Source organism: Palaemon carinicauda, unplaced genomic scaffold (assembly GCF_036898095.1).
Source record: "Palaemon carinicauda isolate YSFRI2023 unplaced genomic scaffold, ASM3689809v2 scaffold94, whole genome shotgun sequence".
NCBI lineage: Eukaryota > Metazoa > Arthropoda > Malacostraca > Decapoda > Palaemonidae > Palaemon > Palaemon carinicauda.
In genome coordinates, this window is record NW_027172247.1 from 168,049 (window position 1) to 185,234 (window position 17,186).

The 17,186-nt window shown below is 46.9% G+C and overlaps 1 protein-coding gene across 1 annotated transcript in view; it reads left to right on the forward strand.

The window, feature by feature from the left end:
• LOC137637716 (zinc finger protein 271-like) overlaps nt 1-13,366 on the forward strand; it is a 113,834-nt gene extending 100,468 nt beyond the window's left edge. Inside the window, exon 3 of the mRNA XM_068369864.1 lies at nt 12,233-13,366. Within this exon, the coding sequence (XP_068225965.1) occupies nt 12,233-12,975 (743 nt within the window). The 3' untranslated portion in view covers nt 12,976-13,366. The remainder of the gene's footprint in view (nt 1-12,232) is intronic.
• The last annotated feature ends 3,820 nt before the right edge of the window (nt 13,367-17,186 follow it).

Sequence of the window (17,186 nt, forward strand, 5' to 3'; positions counted from 1 at the left end):
CAGCAGACGCTGACACTGTTCCGGAAGAAACGAGAGGAGAATAAGCAAGATCTCAAAGAGATGAAGAGAGAGGTAAAGGGAAGGAAACGCCCTGGCGCTTCCAGGGGCTCCGCTAAGCCCCTTAAAATATCTGACCTCCCTCACTGCTCCGAACCAACTCCTGGAGGTAGACGAACACGTGCCCATGTTGAATGGGAAGCTTTATATCTCCTAGAAGTTGGGGTCCAATCCCCTTGAAGAGCTACAATTCTGGCCCAGCTTTTAGCGTACCCAGATTGCTACGTGAAACTGCGAGATGAATCTACATCCCGTGAGGAGACTATACCGAAGGAAGTCATTGTCCTGAAACATGACAAGGCACAAGCCATCCTTACCAAGACCCAGAAAGGGGCCGGATATACTAACTCCAAAGTCTCAGTATTGAGCAAGAAGCATCCAACCTTCATTGCTCCTTCCTCCTGAGCCTTCCCCCTTTCGGGGAAAGCCCTAGACTGTGTCATGAGAGCAGTCAAAGAGGGAAAACTCTGCCCAATCTTAGAGATATGCAAACCATTATCTCTAGCTACGCCCACCTGCGAAGAGAAGTGGAAAGAGGTACATGTATCCTTCTCCGTCTCGAGGTTGGATCTGGAGATAGCAGGCCAGCAGTTTAAAGAGAACTTTCCAAAGTTGCCAAACCATCCTTTGAGAAGGGAACTGGAGACGAAAGATAGTCTTGCCGCCTCCCTGTCTCATCAGAACTGCTTAGAAATGTGTGCAGGACTTTAATAACGGCCCACCCTTGTGATGGATTTGTAGGCTCCTCTCAGGTCAAAAAAGGACCGGTAGAGAGCATGTGTTGGCCGAAGCAATGGTGAAACACGAACCAGAAAACTGATTTCATCATCTGGGGCATAGACCCTTTCCCATGGAAAATGGTCCAAGAGGTCATTACCAAAGCCACCACGGAGAGTAGGAACCTGCTCCAAAAGTAGGGCATTTCCTCAAAGAGGAGATCATTGTTAGAACTGCACAATTTCCGACCGTGACCATGACCACGGTGCCTCAAATGGTAGTCCAGCCGTAAACCACCTTCCAGATGGTCTCTCATCAGCTGGTAGCCAGTCACCTGTATTTAATCCAGGCTTTGAAAGGCACTCGACCACCTTTCGGCCCTACAAAGGTAAGGGCCCCAAAAACGGATTTTGAGCGAAGCGAAAAATTTATTTTTGGGTGAGGTAGTCATGTCATCCTGATGGAAGTTCCTTCATAGTAGCTTCCTAGGTTATTTTTAACTACAGTGATATATCCCAGAGAATTTTACTTAAGGTATCCAGAATTCTAACTCCTGGCGCGAATATCCCTGGCTTTCGCCTTTAGGGATATCGCATGATATCAGAGGACGTATTCTTGACTCGCCACATAGCTATCTACACCCCTAGTAGCGTTTACGCTTCAAGAGGGGAAAGTGGCAAGAATTGGAGGAGAACCATTATTAAGGCATCGCTCTACTCCTACTGTTGAGTACCTGTATGAAGTCACGTCCTGGCGCCATCTTGTTATTCCTTGTAGCGTTAGCGAGGTGCTACAGATACAGTACTTTGGGGAGGGATTCATTCAGCTTTTATAAAAGGAGGTTGGGTTCATTAGGACGACATGGCTACCTCACCCAAAAATTGATTTTTCGCTTCGCTCAAAATCCGTTTTTTGGGGTCAGGCCATGTCGTCCTGATGGAAGTTTACCAGAGCATTAATGTATCTGTGGGTTTCCCATTAGTGCCAATAACCGCGAGATAAATTTTCCTTGGTCATCTAGACCTAGAGACACATGGTGTTACCGTCATACACCACTTCAGCTGATCATGGACTATGTCAGTGCTTCCTGCCCCCTACAGGGAAGAGTCATGGTAGACTCTAGGAAGAACTCGAGGATTGTAAGATCATATGAACAATCTAGCTAACAAACCGGTATATTGGTCTCATCATATACTTTGTAAAACAGAGTTTGTATTCTGAAAGGAACAAATGTATGCATTGACTACTGACACCTCCCCTGGTCTACTTGGTGTGTTGTAAGCAAGGTAGACAGGTTTTCATCTATATAGGAAAATTGTATAAGTCAGTAATACAATCAGGTATATGAAATCAGTCGTAACCAGGGACTGATACCTGATAAAAACACATAATTATGAGGTTAGCTAGCTCTAGAACAGATATTGTATCTGTTCCGGATATATTTTCAATATAAGATGATAAAATTAATTGCTCTGGCACCTTTATTTATTTAGAATTTTTGGTGTGAAAAGAGATGCAAAATTCAGATATGTGTTTATTGATAAACAATATATAACAAGGTTAAAGTGCATTTTATAATATAATATAAAAAAAAATTGGAAATATTGTGGAAAGCATAATTAAAATGGTAATAACAGAAATACTTTTTTCACCTGAAAAGAAACTTTAAGCCACTTTAAAAGGAAATATTGTAATATTTCATGTTTCCTTATTTCTATCGTTACAGTTTATAAACACTTCCGTAGTTATACACATAGCACATGTGTAAGTCTTTTATGCTTCTTTCACCTTTATACTTAGAACAGTCCATAGTGTCACTACAGTGATACTTCACTAAACATGTCACTCCTTAGGGAGGGATCATGTACACCCTTCACCAAAAGTCCTGATTAGTGTACTGTTCCTCGCAGTATTCAAGCGGCAGGTTTTAGTACACTACCTGCTGCCACCACAAAGTGCTTGATCTCTTGCACTTGCTTCGCGTAGTGTTTGAAGAAAACCCTGGATGACTTCCATCCTGTATACGAGCGAAGACTTTCAAAATTCATATTTTGAAAGAAGTTCAGAGACGAAGCAATTTTTCTCGGATCATGACCTGCGGGTGTGCTGTCTGGATCCGCTCTGCGAATGAAATAGGTGACCTTCCCCCTTAATTTTTTCAAAGATAATGTCGAACCTGAGGTTTCTCAACCTAAAAAGCTGTCCTCCCCTAAAGTCTGAAGTTCTACGAAGATAGACCTTTAGGCATTCCACTGGGCAGAGGGATGCTTCTTCCTTCAGAGGGCAGATTCTCCAGGGACCCCACCTTTTGGTGGGCAGCTCATTCTTAGCGAGAAACGTTGGGTCAGGACAGAGATTCAGTTCTCCACACTCTGTGAACTGAATGTGGCCCTCATCCCTCGAAAGGGCGACTATTTCGCTAACTCTGGCTCCTGAGGCTAGAGCAAATAAGAATATAACTTTTTGGGTCAAATACTTCAAAGAGCAATCTTCATTGTTCAGGGTTGAGGCTAAATGAAGAACCTTATCCAAGGACCAAGAAATGGGCCTCAGGGGTGCTGCGGGCCTAAGCCGAGCGCAGGCCTTAGGGATCTTATTGAAGATTTCGTTAGAGAAGTCCACCTGGAAGGCATATAGCAAGGGTCTAGTCAAGGCAGATTTACACGTAAAGATCGTGTTGGCTGCTAAACCTTGTTCATGGAGATGAATAAAGAATGATAAACAGAAATCTGTCGAGATTTCATTTGGTTTATTTGCCTTGACAAAGGCAACCGATTTCTTCCAGGAAGACTCGTATTGTCTTCTAGTAGATTTCGACTAATATTCTTCTAAAAAGTTTATACTGTCCTTCGAAATCCCGAACCTTTTCTTGACTGCTAAGGCGAGAAAATCATGAGATGAAGGTTTCGGGTTTTCTGTGATGAAGCGGAGACAGTCGACTCCTGCACTTGTTGAGTCAGAACTGGATCCAGCAACGGGACCAGCTTCAGTCGCAGTTCCGTTATCAGAGGGAACCAGATGCTGTTGGGCCACTTGTGAGCCACTATCGCTGCTGTTCTCTGAAAGGATCTCAGTTTGTTGAGGACCTTTAGCAGGAGGTTGGTTGGAGGGAACAGGTAAATCGTGGACCATCTGTTCCAATCTAGGGACATCGCGTCTACTGCTTCCGCTAGAGGATCCTCGTACGGGGCTATGTTTTGGGGTAGCTTCTTGTTGTCGCTCGTTGTGAAGAGATCTATCTGCAGTCCTGGGACTTTGCGTAAGATGAAGGAAAATGATCTTGCGTCTAGGGACCATTCTGACTCTATCGGCGTGAGCCTGGATAGAGCGTCTGCCGTCAGGTTGCGTAACCCTTGAAGGTGAACTGCTGATAAGTGCCATTTCTTTTTTTCCGCCAGGCGGAAGATGGCCAACATCGCTTGGTTGATTTGGGACGATCTCGAACCTTGCCGGTTTAGACATCTCATTATCACTTCGCTGTCCAGGACCAGTCGGATGTGGATCGAGCAGCGAAGCTTCAGTTTCTTCAGCGATAGAAAAACTACCATGGCTTCCAGAATGTTGATGTGTAAGGTCTTGAAGAGAGAGGACCAGGTTCCTTGGACTTTCCGTTGGTGGGAGTGGCCTCCCCATCCTTCCTTTGAGGCATCCATGTGAACGGTGACCGAGGGTGGAGTTGGTTGCAAGGGCACCTTCTTCTTTAGGTGCCTGGCCTCCGACCATGGTTTGAGAAGTGATCGCAGACGAGTTGGTATCGGTCTTGTCAGATCTCTTTGAGCGTTTGATGCGTATCTTCTCCAGACTCCTGATGCATCTTTTAATTTTGCTCTCAGCACTGGGTCTGTCACTGAGGCAAACTGGAGGGAGCCCAGTACACTCTCTTGTTGCCGTCTTGATATCCGGTCGGATCGTAGAATTCTCTTGACAGATCCCGCTATCTCTCTCCTCTTCTTTGATGGAAGGGAGAGGCGGTGTGACTGTAAGTTCCAATGAATGCCAAGCCATTGGAACTTTTGAGCTGGAGATAGTCGAGACTTTTCCAAGTTGATCTTGAATCCTAGATGTTCCAGGAACTGGATCACTTCCTTGGAGGCTTGCGTGTATTCTGCTTCGGATGCTGCCCACACCAGCCAGTCGTCCAGGTAGGCTATCACCTGAACTCCCTTTAGGCGTAGTTGACGAATGACTGCGTTTGCAAGCCTTGTGAATACCCTTGGGGCTATGTTTAGTCCGAAGGGCATGGCTCTGAAGACGTATTGTCTCTTTTGCAGCTTGAATCCTAGGTAGGAGGAAACTTGTCGATTGATTGGGACATGCCAATATGCGTCTGCCATGTCTATGGAGACTGTGTATGCCTGCTTGGGCGGTAGGGTCCTTATGTGTTGAAGAGTAAGCATCCTGAACTTGTGGTTCACTATGAACTTGTTGAGTGGTGACAAGTCCAGAATGACACTGAGTTTTTCCGAGTCTTTCTTCGGAACACAAAACAGCCTTCCCTGGAACTTGCTCTCCTTATGACTCTCTTGTCTAAGAGTTTTTGCACATATTCTTCCGGAATGGGGGTTGAGTGTTGGAAGAATTGAGGGAAAGTCGGTGGAGTTGTGTTCCAGCTCCAACCTAGTCCGTTTTTGATCAGGCTGTGGGCCCAGGGATCGAAGGTCCAACGATCCCAGAAAGAGAAGAGTTTCCCACCTACCGGAAGCATATCACTTGGAGTGCTGGTTGGAGGACTTGCCTCCTTGGCCACGTCCGCCTTTGTTGCCCCTGCCTCTTGAGGGGCGTCTAGAGGAGCCTCAAAAGGAACCTCTAGATTTCAGCCGAAAGGTCGTGGATTGCCTTTCAAAGGCCGTGGTAAAGACAGGCAAGTTGCCGCTAGTTGCTGGGGTACCAATTGGCACGTGGTGGGTGATTTTGCCACCGTCTGGGACACCGTGGCCACGGGAAGTTATTGTTGTCTAGGTGGGCGAGAGGGCACTCTTGGCCTCTTAGTCTTTCTTTTAGATTGGGGACCCTCATTTGGTGAAGACTTTCTCTTCGTCGACAAGCCCCACTTTTGGAGAATATTTCTATTCTCCGTGGCAGCTTTGTCGACAACCTCTTTGACCACTTCACCTGGAAAGAGGTCTTTACCCCAGATGTTGGAGGATATTAACTTCCTTGGTTCGTGTCTCACCGCAGCCGAGGCTAACATGAACTCTCTACAAGCCCGTCTGGCTTTGATGAAGTTGTACAGGTCCTTCGTCATTGTTGCTAAGTGAGCCTTGGCAAAGACCATGTACATATCTGGGGATGGGGAGACGCTTGCTATCGTCTCCAGTCCGATTTGAAGAGACATTGAGGCGGCAATTTTACTTTCGTTTCCTGCTCCCGACGCAGGTGAAAGTCTGACAACTTAGGGAGGTATTCACCGAACTGACATCCGGCAATGTCAGCCTCTAACTTCCCGACTGAGAAGGTACTAAAAACATCCTTCCAGTCAGCATCGTTTGATGGTAGGGCAAGGGAGAACGACCTACACTCTTCGAGTGTGGGGCAAGGTTTTCCCGCCTCGACTGCCTTTAAGGCCGCCTTAAACCCTTTTTCCATAAAGGGGAAGGCACGGGTAGAAGAAGCAATGAAGGATGGGTGCTTCTTACTCAGAGCCGGCACTTTGAAGCTAGTAAAGGCCTTCTCCTTCAACGTGCTGGTAAACAAGGCCTGAGCTTTGAGGAGGTCACGGATTATGACCTCTTTCGGCTCTGTCTCCTCTTTCGAAGGAGGTTCCGTCCTCAGATGAACGTAGCAGTCTGGGTAGGCCCCTTTACTGGGCCAGAATTCCACGTCTTCGACTGAGACTATGCCCAGCTTGTCGGAAAGGAAGATCTTACCTCCTGACATGGGCATGTGCTCAGCATGCCTCCATGGATTGACGTCCAAGAAAGGGGGAAGGTCCTTAACGTTTAGCTTCTTTGGAGCTACACGAGAAGCTACGAGTTGGTGCATCTCCGACAGTAGCGCAGCTTCTTTCTCGGTTGACTGCTTCTTTAAATCCTGAAACATAGAGAGGATAGAAGTCAACGTTTGACTTATGTCAGCCAATTGAGGGGCAGAAGAGGTCAAGGGGACGGGCTCTGCCACCGGAGTTGATGAAACCAAAACTATTTCGGTTCCTTCGTCGTCGGTCTCAGGAGCCAATACAGACTCTTGCTCCTGATCTTCGGCAAGTAGACTACGTTTAGTGTTTTCTGAAACAACTGACATGATGTCTTCTAACTGGATGTCCTTCATGGCATCCGATACATCAGATTCTATCGGAATCTGTACGAGGGGGACCTCTGTATGAGGTTGCGGGATTACTGCATCCGAAGATGCCATAGGGAAAAGACAGGCCCTCATCTTTTCATTAGGAAGGTATGGCCCGGTGGTATTCTTTTGAAAATCCCTGACCAATTTACGCAGCTTCTCTCTTGCTGCATCCCTTGACTCAGTAGACTTTTGGTCATCAAAAGCCTCAGTAACCAGATTGGAACAAACGTCCGATACCTGGGGATCTCAATACTTCAGAGAACCTGACGTCGCTGCGCAGCGCGCGTGCGTCCTGCATAGACCATGGCTGCAGAAGTTCTTGCTGCGGACATTTCAGAAGTGGTTCCCCCACTTCGGAAGGTCCTCCTGTAAAGAAAGGAGAGGCAGATGAGTATTCGGTAAATTATCTCACAAATTTCATTATACAATGTTATGTATATATTTAGCTTAGGATAGGTAAGCTAGAAAGGAAGAAGGAAAGACACCTACGTGTGTTTCCTGTTAAGCCAACTGCTATGACTTCCCTCAAAATTGAATTCCAGGGTATTTCTAAAGATAGAAAATTTATTAGATCTTTATCCTTCAGGATATATAGAGGTGTAACTTAACACCGTCTTCTGGAATTCAATATTGGGGATTGAATTTAGTGATCACTGTAAATTAAAGAAAGAACTCACTTTCTTTATATCAGGTGGCCTCACAGTAGGCTGCCCATGAAACACAGTGTAGGTTAGAAAATGTATGGGCTACCGTACAAACTATACCGTGGTTTTCTGATTGCATTCTGATCTGTATCGCAATTATACTGACCACTGTACAGTCATATGCTGCAGTACCTGTCGGCATACGCCGACATGTTAGTTCCTGGGTTTAAGTTAGAAGGTGTAGTGCCTTCTAGTGGTAATGGGCGGCAGACCGCCGGCTGTTGTAGGTCGCCAGCCACAGGGAGGCTGCCGACATTCGGCGGTCTCCGTCAGCCGGCGGCGAGAGATATGTCGTCAGACAGTTGTTCGACCGGCTGCCGGCAGTTAGCATAGCTGCCGGCAGGTAGCCGATGGATCACCGGCTGCCAGTGGGTCGTCGACCGTCGGCCATCCATACCAGCCGGTGACAGTACAATCTGTCAGCGGTCTGCAGTCCAGCCGGCTGCCGGCAGCCAGTTGGGACCCAGGATACTAGTGGTAAGAAAGAGAGAAAGCTTGGATGAGGGGGCGTGTAAAGGCTCAGCCTTACAGTACTGCCCTCCATCTGGAATGAGGGTTCAAATGGAAGGGGGAAATGCAACATTAAGGCTTCCATCCAACCACAACCTCACCGATCTCTGCCGGCAGGGTTATGGAAGGCAGACCAAGAGAGGACTGAAGAACACTCGACAGGGGGTTAGGGTCTCCGCCAGCAGCCGGCACATCCGAGCAGCCGACAGAAAACCCGAGCCAATCCCACAACCTACCGGCACCCTCGTTGCTGTCTCAGACAGTAGGAACAGAGTCTAGTGTCGGAGTCCCCCAAGCAATAGAAGAATTCTATTTTTCAGTTTAGGTTCTGCCAGCACAGGACTGTCTGCTAGGCCACAGGGAGGAGGCATCATATATAATGCCTTCAGGTGAGGCCTAGGGAGGTCTAGCCTCCTGCGTCGGTAGTCTAACCTGACCCGGGAATTCAATTTACCTTGCCAGTCGGCAACCGACCACAGACGGAATACTCTGATGTTCTGACCAAACCCAAAACCAGAATTTGCGGTTAAGGGAAGGGGTAGAAACACCCTAGTCTAGATTCTCCTGAATGCCATTCAAGGCAAATCTGACTAGGGTCCAGCCTAGGTTAACTCAAAGGGAGAAGAGATTGCTCTTAAATCTCCTAGGGAGATTAGTATCACTTTATAAAAGACTATGAGGTATCAGTCTCCACTTAAATAAGGCGATACAAGAGCAATCGGGGACATGTATGAAAGTATACTAAAGCCTCTAGGCTAGTAGCCTAGAAGCGGTGAGAATCGATTACCTAAAACACCGAAACTCTCTCATATACTATCTTTGGAAGAGGAAAATTTTTGCAGTAATATCTTATATGTATAAAATATTGCCGAAAGCTTCAATGAATTACCACACTAGGAATACTATATCATGCATGAAAGCAAAGGCTAGACGCCTAGGCTAGGAACCTTAGCGTAAGTGAGGATCGGTTACCTAAATCGCCGAAACCACGATACTATCGGCATAATATAAGAATTTCCTAGCAATGAAGGCTAAATGGCTAAATTTATTAAAGCGAAATATACCGGGAAGGTCGTTCCGGCTGACTAAATGACACATGCATAGCGAACGTCAGCATCCATGACGCCTCCGGTTAGGCAACAGCTCTTGCTACGTTAATTAAACCTTGAATCGAGGAAAAAACTGGCAAGAGCTTACATTTATACAAAATAAAGATAATACTCAACTTTCCAGAGGCAGATGAGGCTGGAGAAAGCATCATAGTAGAAAATAATCCAAAAAATAGCGTGAGAACACTGGGAAACACCAAGTAAGGCTCGCTACAAAAGAAGGAACAATAAGATGGCGCCCAGACGTGACGTCATTCAGGTAATCAACAGTAGGGGTAGAGCGATGCCTTAATAACGGCTCTCCTCCAATTCTTGCCACTTTCCCCTCTCGAAGCGTAAACGCTATTAGGGGTGTAGATAGCTATGTGGCGTGTCAAGAATACATCCTCTGATATCATACGATATCCCTAAAGGCGAAAGCCAGGGATATTCGCGCCAGGAGTTAGAATTCTGGGGTATATCACTGTAGTTAAATATAACCTAGGAAGCTACTATGAAGAAATTTCCATCAGGACGACATGGCTTGACCAAAAATGCTATATCTCATTTGATTCGGGTGATTACCCCTTTTTTGTACAGGCGGGATCATGTGTCTATTGATCAGGTTTATCTTGTCATAAGTTCCCTATGGTTCCTTATGTCATGTATTTGTCCCCTAATGTTACCTTATATCTGGGAATGGACGGGATGTATTGAATTTGTACAAGAATTTTCCATATGCAGTTAATGATGGTTGCTCGTTAACCTTGGCACTGATTCTTGTGAGTAAACATGCCTTTCTATTTTATGCCCTACTATTAGGATTATAATTACCGTGGCGGCGATAACTTTAGTGTGCCTTCTCATTATTATTCTTCCTGAACTTAATTGGATTTAGTCTCCTGGCGGGTTTTGGTTCCATACGCCTCACCTATGATGCCTCCTTTAGTTTCAGGTTCCTTAGGGTTCCCGACACTAGACTCAGGTGATTTTCCAATTGCGGATGGCGTTCCTTTGGTCCTTATTGCCTCCTTGTCGGACCATCATGCTTGTCAATACTGCCTCCGAACTGTTCTGGGATATATAGTTGAGAGTCATACCTATGCCTTGACGGAGTAATCCCGTAAGTGCATTTCGGTATTGGGATCTCTCTCTTTCATGCTTTCTACCGAGGCATAGAGGATTCTCTGGTACACTTTCATCAGGACGACATGGCTCGAGCCCAGAAAACAGATTTTGACGTAGGTAAAATCTATTTTTGGGTGAGATAACCATGTTGTCCTGGTGGCCCATCCGTTACGTTGTCCCTCCCCGATGCCTCGTCGGATGCCTCTTGTCATGGTACTGTAGTTACGCTGCTATGTGGAATGAGTTCATCAAAGACAGACAGTACTATGAAGGGAGAGAATATGTAACGGCTCTTCGCCTACCCTCCTCCTTAGATTCCTAGACTGGGTTCAGTCTGTTTGGGGTGCAGATATCTATGGTTATCTTTGGATACATCCCTGATTATACACGATATCTTAGGATAGTCGTTCCAGGGGTTAGAACCCTGTGATACCTGACGGTAATTCTCTTGTAATATCACTCGCAGTAATATTATACAGTAGGAAGCTGCCGGAAGGACCTTCCATCAGGACGACATGGCTATCTCACCCAAAAAATAGATTTTTCCTACGTCAAAATCCGTTTAAAGGACATAGCTCTGCTGAAGACATATTCTTTTTGAAAGGACTCAGGTTTGTATTGCTAAATAAATTAATATAAATTCTAAAATATTTTATCTGTTTGTTTAGGGAAAAGGATTACGAGTTGAATAACTGTATTGTGTATTCATTGTAACTGATGGCCTCACAGGACATGCTCTGCACTCTGAAATATATAAAGGGGAGGGAAGGGATTTTTAGATGCATAAACTGTTTGAGAACAAATGGAGAAGAGAATAGAATAAAGAGTCTGTTATGCACATTTAGGAATTTTACAGTCCAGAAAGTTGTGCTTAGATTTTAGAAAACTCAAGCATATTCACCTTTCCCTTTTCCAATTGCTGTTGTTCTTTATTATTTCAGACTTTTTCCCTAAGGAAATAATCATCCAACTCTTGTGGCAAAATTGTTCAAACTACTGAATTTATCTGCAAGAGATACAGGACTGAGAAAATGGAAGAAGGGTCCATGTTGGTTCATATATAGGAAGTCTTTAAGTATAGTCACTCAGAATAGGTAGTTAAGAATTAAATCTCTCCTTGTTAGCTGTTTAAAATAATATCTAAGGAGATGTCATCTTGTGATAGAGAAAGTTTGAGGAATTCTGAATCCATAAAATTTCCAATAAAAAGTGAGAGTGGAGATTCGTCTTCACTCTCTGCAGTCAAGCTGAAAAATAATGATTTTCCTAACAATGTGGGGGTCTATGATGATGACTCTCTTTTCATGGATCCAGATATGGAATTCAAAGCAGAGCCAGAAATATTTGAGTCCAGCGACGACGACATGAAATATTCTTACGACTGTGATGTATCAGCGAGTGAGGAGGATTTGCAAAGATACCAAAAGGAAGCCAACAAAGAGGATGAAAGTGTAAATACCTCTTTATGGACAGAAATAGGTTTGAAAGAAGAATGTGGCAAAGGGGAAGCCTATGGAGAGGAAAATCAAATAAAAGAAGAGAAGATTGATAACAGTGACTGTGACACATATTTATTCCAGAAAGATGATCCCAAAATCAACACTGCTGTTGGTATGAGAAAGAAGGATGGGAAACAGTCCAGTGAAATAGCTAACCTCAACACTCGCATGCTAATTGACGCGGGAAGCCAGTTTACATGCAGAGACTGTGGTGAAATATTTTCTGAGCAAAATGATCTCATAGTACATTATAGAATTCATACCCCGAAGAAGCCTTTCAAGTGCAATGTTTGTAACAAAGCATTTACTGACAGAAGTAATCTCACAAAACATTATAGAATTCATACTGGGGAAAAGCCATTCAAATGCAATGTCTGTAATGAGGCATTTTCTCAGAAAGTTCATCTCATAAAGCATTATAGAATTCATACTGGGGAGAAGCCATTCAGGTGCAATGTTTGTAACAAAGCATTTTCTCACAGAGCAAATCTCACAAGTCATTCCAGAATTCACACTGGAGAAAAGCCATTCAGGTGTAATGTCTGTAACATCGCATTTTCTCACAGAGGGAATTTCACAAGTCATTATAGAAGTCACAATCGGGAGAAGCCATTCAAGTGCAATGTTTGTAACATCGCATTTTCTCACAGAAGGAATCTCGTAAAACATTATAGAATTCACACTGGGGAGAAGCCATTCAAGTGCAATGTCTGTAACAAAGCATTTTCTCAGAGAGGTCATCTCACAAAACATTATAGAATTCACACTGGGGAGAAGCCATTTAAGTGTAATGTATGCGACAAATCATTTTCTCAGAAAAATAATCTCACAAATCATTATAGAATTCACACTGGTGAGAAGTCATTCAAGTGCAATGTCTGTGACAAAGCATTTTCTCGGAAAAGTAATCTCATTAGACATTATAGTATTCACACCACAGGAGGAGAGGAGGAAGATTCCAAGAAAAACTGGAAAAAGGTTACATAGATAAAGAAGAGTCACTCAGATGGGTAAGGAATAGAAATTCAGGTTTTGGTGGAGAAATAGGACCACAAGACCAAGGCCTCCTAACATACAGCTTCAAGAAAATGGCAGGTATATCAGGAAATGACCAGTGTGGGTTTTGTCATGCAGCAGTTGAGTGTTGGTCATCTGGCTTCAGCCTGCCAAACCCTACTTGCAGATGGTCACTACACAACTCGCCACAATAAGATCTGTAAATATATTTATTGGGAAAATATATGAAGAATACAAAATTGAAGTAAACGATAAAGTATGGGAGCATGAACCAGATTCAGTTACCTCTAACAGGACCATTTCCATATTTTATGATAAGATAATTCCAACACGAAGATATATAGAAGGAAGTGATATAAGACCTGATATTGTGATCTGGAGTAAAGAAAAAAAAAGAAATATAATAGATGGGACAGTGCCCAGTGATTATGGCCTCAATGGAGCTGAGGCAAAAAGTAACAATATACTGTACCAAGAACTAAAGAACAACCTGAAAAATACATGGGAACTGAAAGAAATAGGAATAATACCTGTGGTGGTGGGGGCAACAGGACTTATGAAGAAAACATGAGAATACCTTTAGGCAATAACCAAGCATAAATGAGGTACAGATTGCTGCCATCAAGGGAACGGGGACCATCTTGAAAAGAGCCCACGAATACAAGGCTAGTGGAATATAAGAGGTGCAACCGTAGACCCCAGGTTGGGGTCCATTGCACCAATTATATAAACCGAAACCAATTTAGGTATTAAGGCAAAGGGGGATCGGCCATTGAAGTGCAATATATATGTGAAAAAGTACCAGTATATCATACTTTGAAATTCAGGATTTCAAAGCATATGAAAATTTGTTAAGGAGAAAAGTTATAAGGAAATAGGGAATTGTTCCGTAACTGACATACAAACCACGCTATTTAATAGGGTTTATTACTTTCGGCGTAGCTGAAATGATGAGCCATTAGAATTTTAAAGAGGGTTTACTACCCCACCGGTAGTTAGCAGGGGTTAGGGAGGGTGGCTTGCTACCCCCCCCCCCCCCACACACCTGTGCTTGAGCTCACTTTGCTCTCGGCTCGGGTAGCAGTCGGACGTGTCTGCTTTCACCCTCGCCTTTCTGACTGCTATTTAATGCTTTTTGCTTTTCCTTTCTCAGGTGTGTTTGAAGTTGGCCTCTGCTATCATGCGAAAGTGTCCTGGATTACCCGACCGCCCTTGGGGCACGTTTATGTCGGCGGTCGATACGGACCCTCACACCCTTTGTCCTTATTGTAGGGGCTAGCGGTGTGATAGAACTAATAAGTATGGTGAGTGTAGGGAGTGGTCTACCTCCCAGTGGGAGAGGTTTTCTCGGCGACAGAAGAAGAAGTCCAAACGGGATATTTCTCCTTCGAAGGTTTCTTTGAAAGGAGAAAATCCCAAGAGCTCTTCTTCCGTTGCCCAAACCTCCTCCGAAGCTCCCGCTCGATCGGTTTCTTCTGAAAAACTGTCGAGTAGTAGCGTAGGCCATAGTTCTGTTCCCCAATCTCGGGGTTCGGGAGAGGGAGTTGCCTCCCATAGCAAGGCAGCTCCTCCTCCTCCCGCGGGGAGGATTTAAATCTTAATTTGTGCAATAATGATTTATTTCAGCTTTGGTCTTCCTTGGGGCTTGAGGGTTCGCCCTCCAAGGAAGCTTTGTTTGACATGATCCGGTTGGGGGCCGCTGTCAAACAATCGCCGACTTTGGCAGAGGTTGATCCTCTGTCTATCGTCGACGTTGTGGTGACGGAGGCTTCGGATGCGGTATCTCAGACCTCTGCACCTGAACAACCTGTTGTAGCTGAAGGCTTAGTTCCTCCCTCCGCTCATCCTCCGGGGGAGGAACTAAGTCCAACAGTCTCTCCTGCCGGTGATTCTCCCCCTCGGGGGAGTTCACTCACAGAGATTCCTTTTCGGAGGACTGCTGACGGTCAGCCCGCTGACCCTACGGCCCCCAGAGGGCGCAAACGGCGTAAAGCCCGCCTTCCTCTTCGCCGGAGAGGCCTTCCGTCACCTCTCAAGGGTGTGACGAGGCGCCTCTTCGGTTCATCGTCTCAGCCGCAGTCCACCGCAGAGGAGCCTCGCCATCGTTCTCCAACTCTCCCAGCTACAACCCTGGACCTCTCTGCAGATCGTTCGCGATCTCCTTCGGTGGAAGGTCGTCCTTACAAAGGACACGTCGACCTTCCTACCGTCAGACCTGACCTGCTGTCGCCGTTCCTGGCTGCTGATGCGCTGTGGGCGCCGACACATCCTGTTGTGAAACATGCAACGGTCCCTTCGGGGCAACAAGGGCGTATGCGCAAGTTGGCACATACTTCCCTTACGCGCCAGCGCTCACCTGCGCGCCAACGCTCGCCTGCGTGCCAACGCTCGCCTGCGTACCAGCGCTCTTCTGCGCGCAAGCGCTCATCTACAGAAGATGCTCCTGTTAAAGCGCACCAGCGCTGACCTGCGCGTCAGCGCTCACCTGCGCGTCAGCGCTCACCTGCGCGCCAGCGCTCTCCTGATCACCAGCGCGCTACTGCGTGCTTTCAACCTACTGCGCGCCATGCGCGCCATTGTTCTCCTGCGCGCCAGTCCTCACCAACGCGCCAGCACACTCCTGCCCGGCAACAATCTTCTGCGAGCCCACGATCTTCTGATCTGGGCGCAGTAGGGAAGTTAATTTCTTCCCCTGCTCGTCAGCACTCGCCAACGCACCAGCGCTCACCAACTCGTCGTCGTTCTCCATCTGCGCGCCATCCTTCACCAGCACGCCTTCGCACGCAGTCTCCCACTCGCGCCCACGAGGTTGCGCACGCGCCCACGGTCCCATGCCCATCTCCCCAGCCTGATGTGCGCACTCATGCGCCCCCGCGCGCAAGAGATTCAGCCTGACCCTGCGCGCGTGAACATTCACCCTCGCGCGCACGAGCACGCAACCTTCATTCTGCGCACCCTCTGCTGTCTCCGGCTCACGCTCCTGCACGCCATCGCTCGCCCGCGCGCACCGTCGCCCTCGCGCCAACAGTCACCCACGTGCGACCCAGGGTATTTCCCACCGCGCAAGCGCCAGCACGCTCCCCAGCGCGATCACCAACCCCCACCCACGCGCGAAGCTGCAGGGCAGCGCACGGCAAGGTCGTCATCGTCGTGTTCTCCCCCCCCCCCCCGCAAGCGCAGAACAGCGTGCTCGCTGGCAGGGGGGAAGGTTCCAGAAAGGTCCAGGGACGTTTTTTCTCCTTCATCATCTTTGTTTCAGGCAAACCCTCCTTTGGTAACTCCTCCCAGGGATCGGTCGATCCCTTTCCCTCCAGAGGGAGTATCTGACAGCGCAGCTGTCAGCCAGCAGCCTTGGTTTGCAACACTGGTCAGAGCGGTCATGCAGGCGTTTAAGCCTGTCTTCTCTGACCTGGGCCACAAATCCTTGTCATCTTCTACCCCACTGAAGAGGAAAAGAGGAGTTTTGAACGTGGTAACTTCTCCGAGGGCAAAGCTGACTCCTCGTAAGTCCTTGAGGAAGGCCTCCTCACCCCCCCCAGACTTTCTCTCTCTCTCCTTCGGACGAAGACTTCCCGTCCTATGAGGGAAGTCACGTGAGGTGAGGCGTTCCCCCATCGCACCAGTGAGGGAAACCCCACCTCGCGCTGGAAAGTCCTCTCGGGTAAGGGTGGAGAAGAGCCTCCCACCGTCGTTGTTGGAGTCTTGCATCCCTCCCAGGAGGGAGTCGAAGGACTCTAAGACTGTACCTAAGTCTTCATCAAGGCTTAGACCGGAGCCAGCCAAGCACTCGGAAAATGTCCACGAGTCCCCCCAAGAAGAGCCTTTGGGGACAGGAGACTTCGCTGCTAGCCCTTCAGGAGGAGAGCTGCAGGAGTCAGAACACGCGTTCTGGCAGATTCTGACTCTTATGAGGAATCTCAATGGGTTTGCTGACCCAGAGATTCCTCCTCGTGAGGGCAAAGACATGGTCTTGGACCGAGTCTTTGGGACTCAAAAACCCTCGAAGGCCAGTGCGGCTTTGCCCTGGTCTCATTTGGTCAAGAGTGAAAGAGACAAGGTCGAAGTCCAACTCTCCGAGCTTGCCTCCTCCAGCCGATCCAGCGCCGGCAACAAGCTCCTCCTACCTACTCGTGTCCAGCAGAGGAGGTACTTCGACATCGGTGAGGAGACTTGTTTGGCTC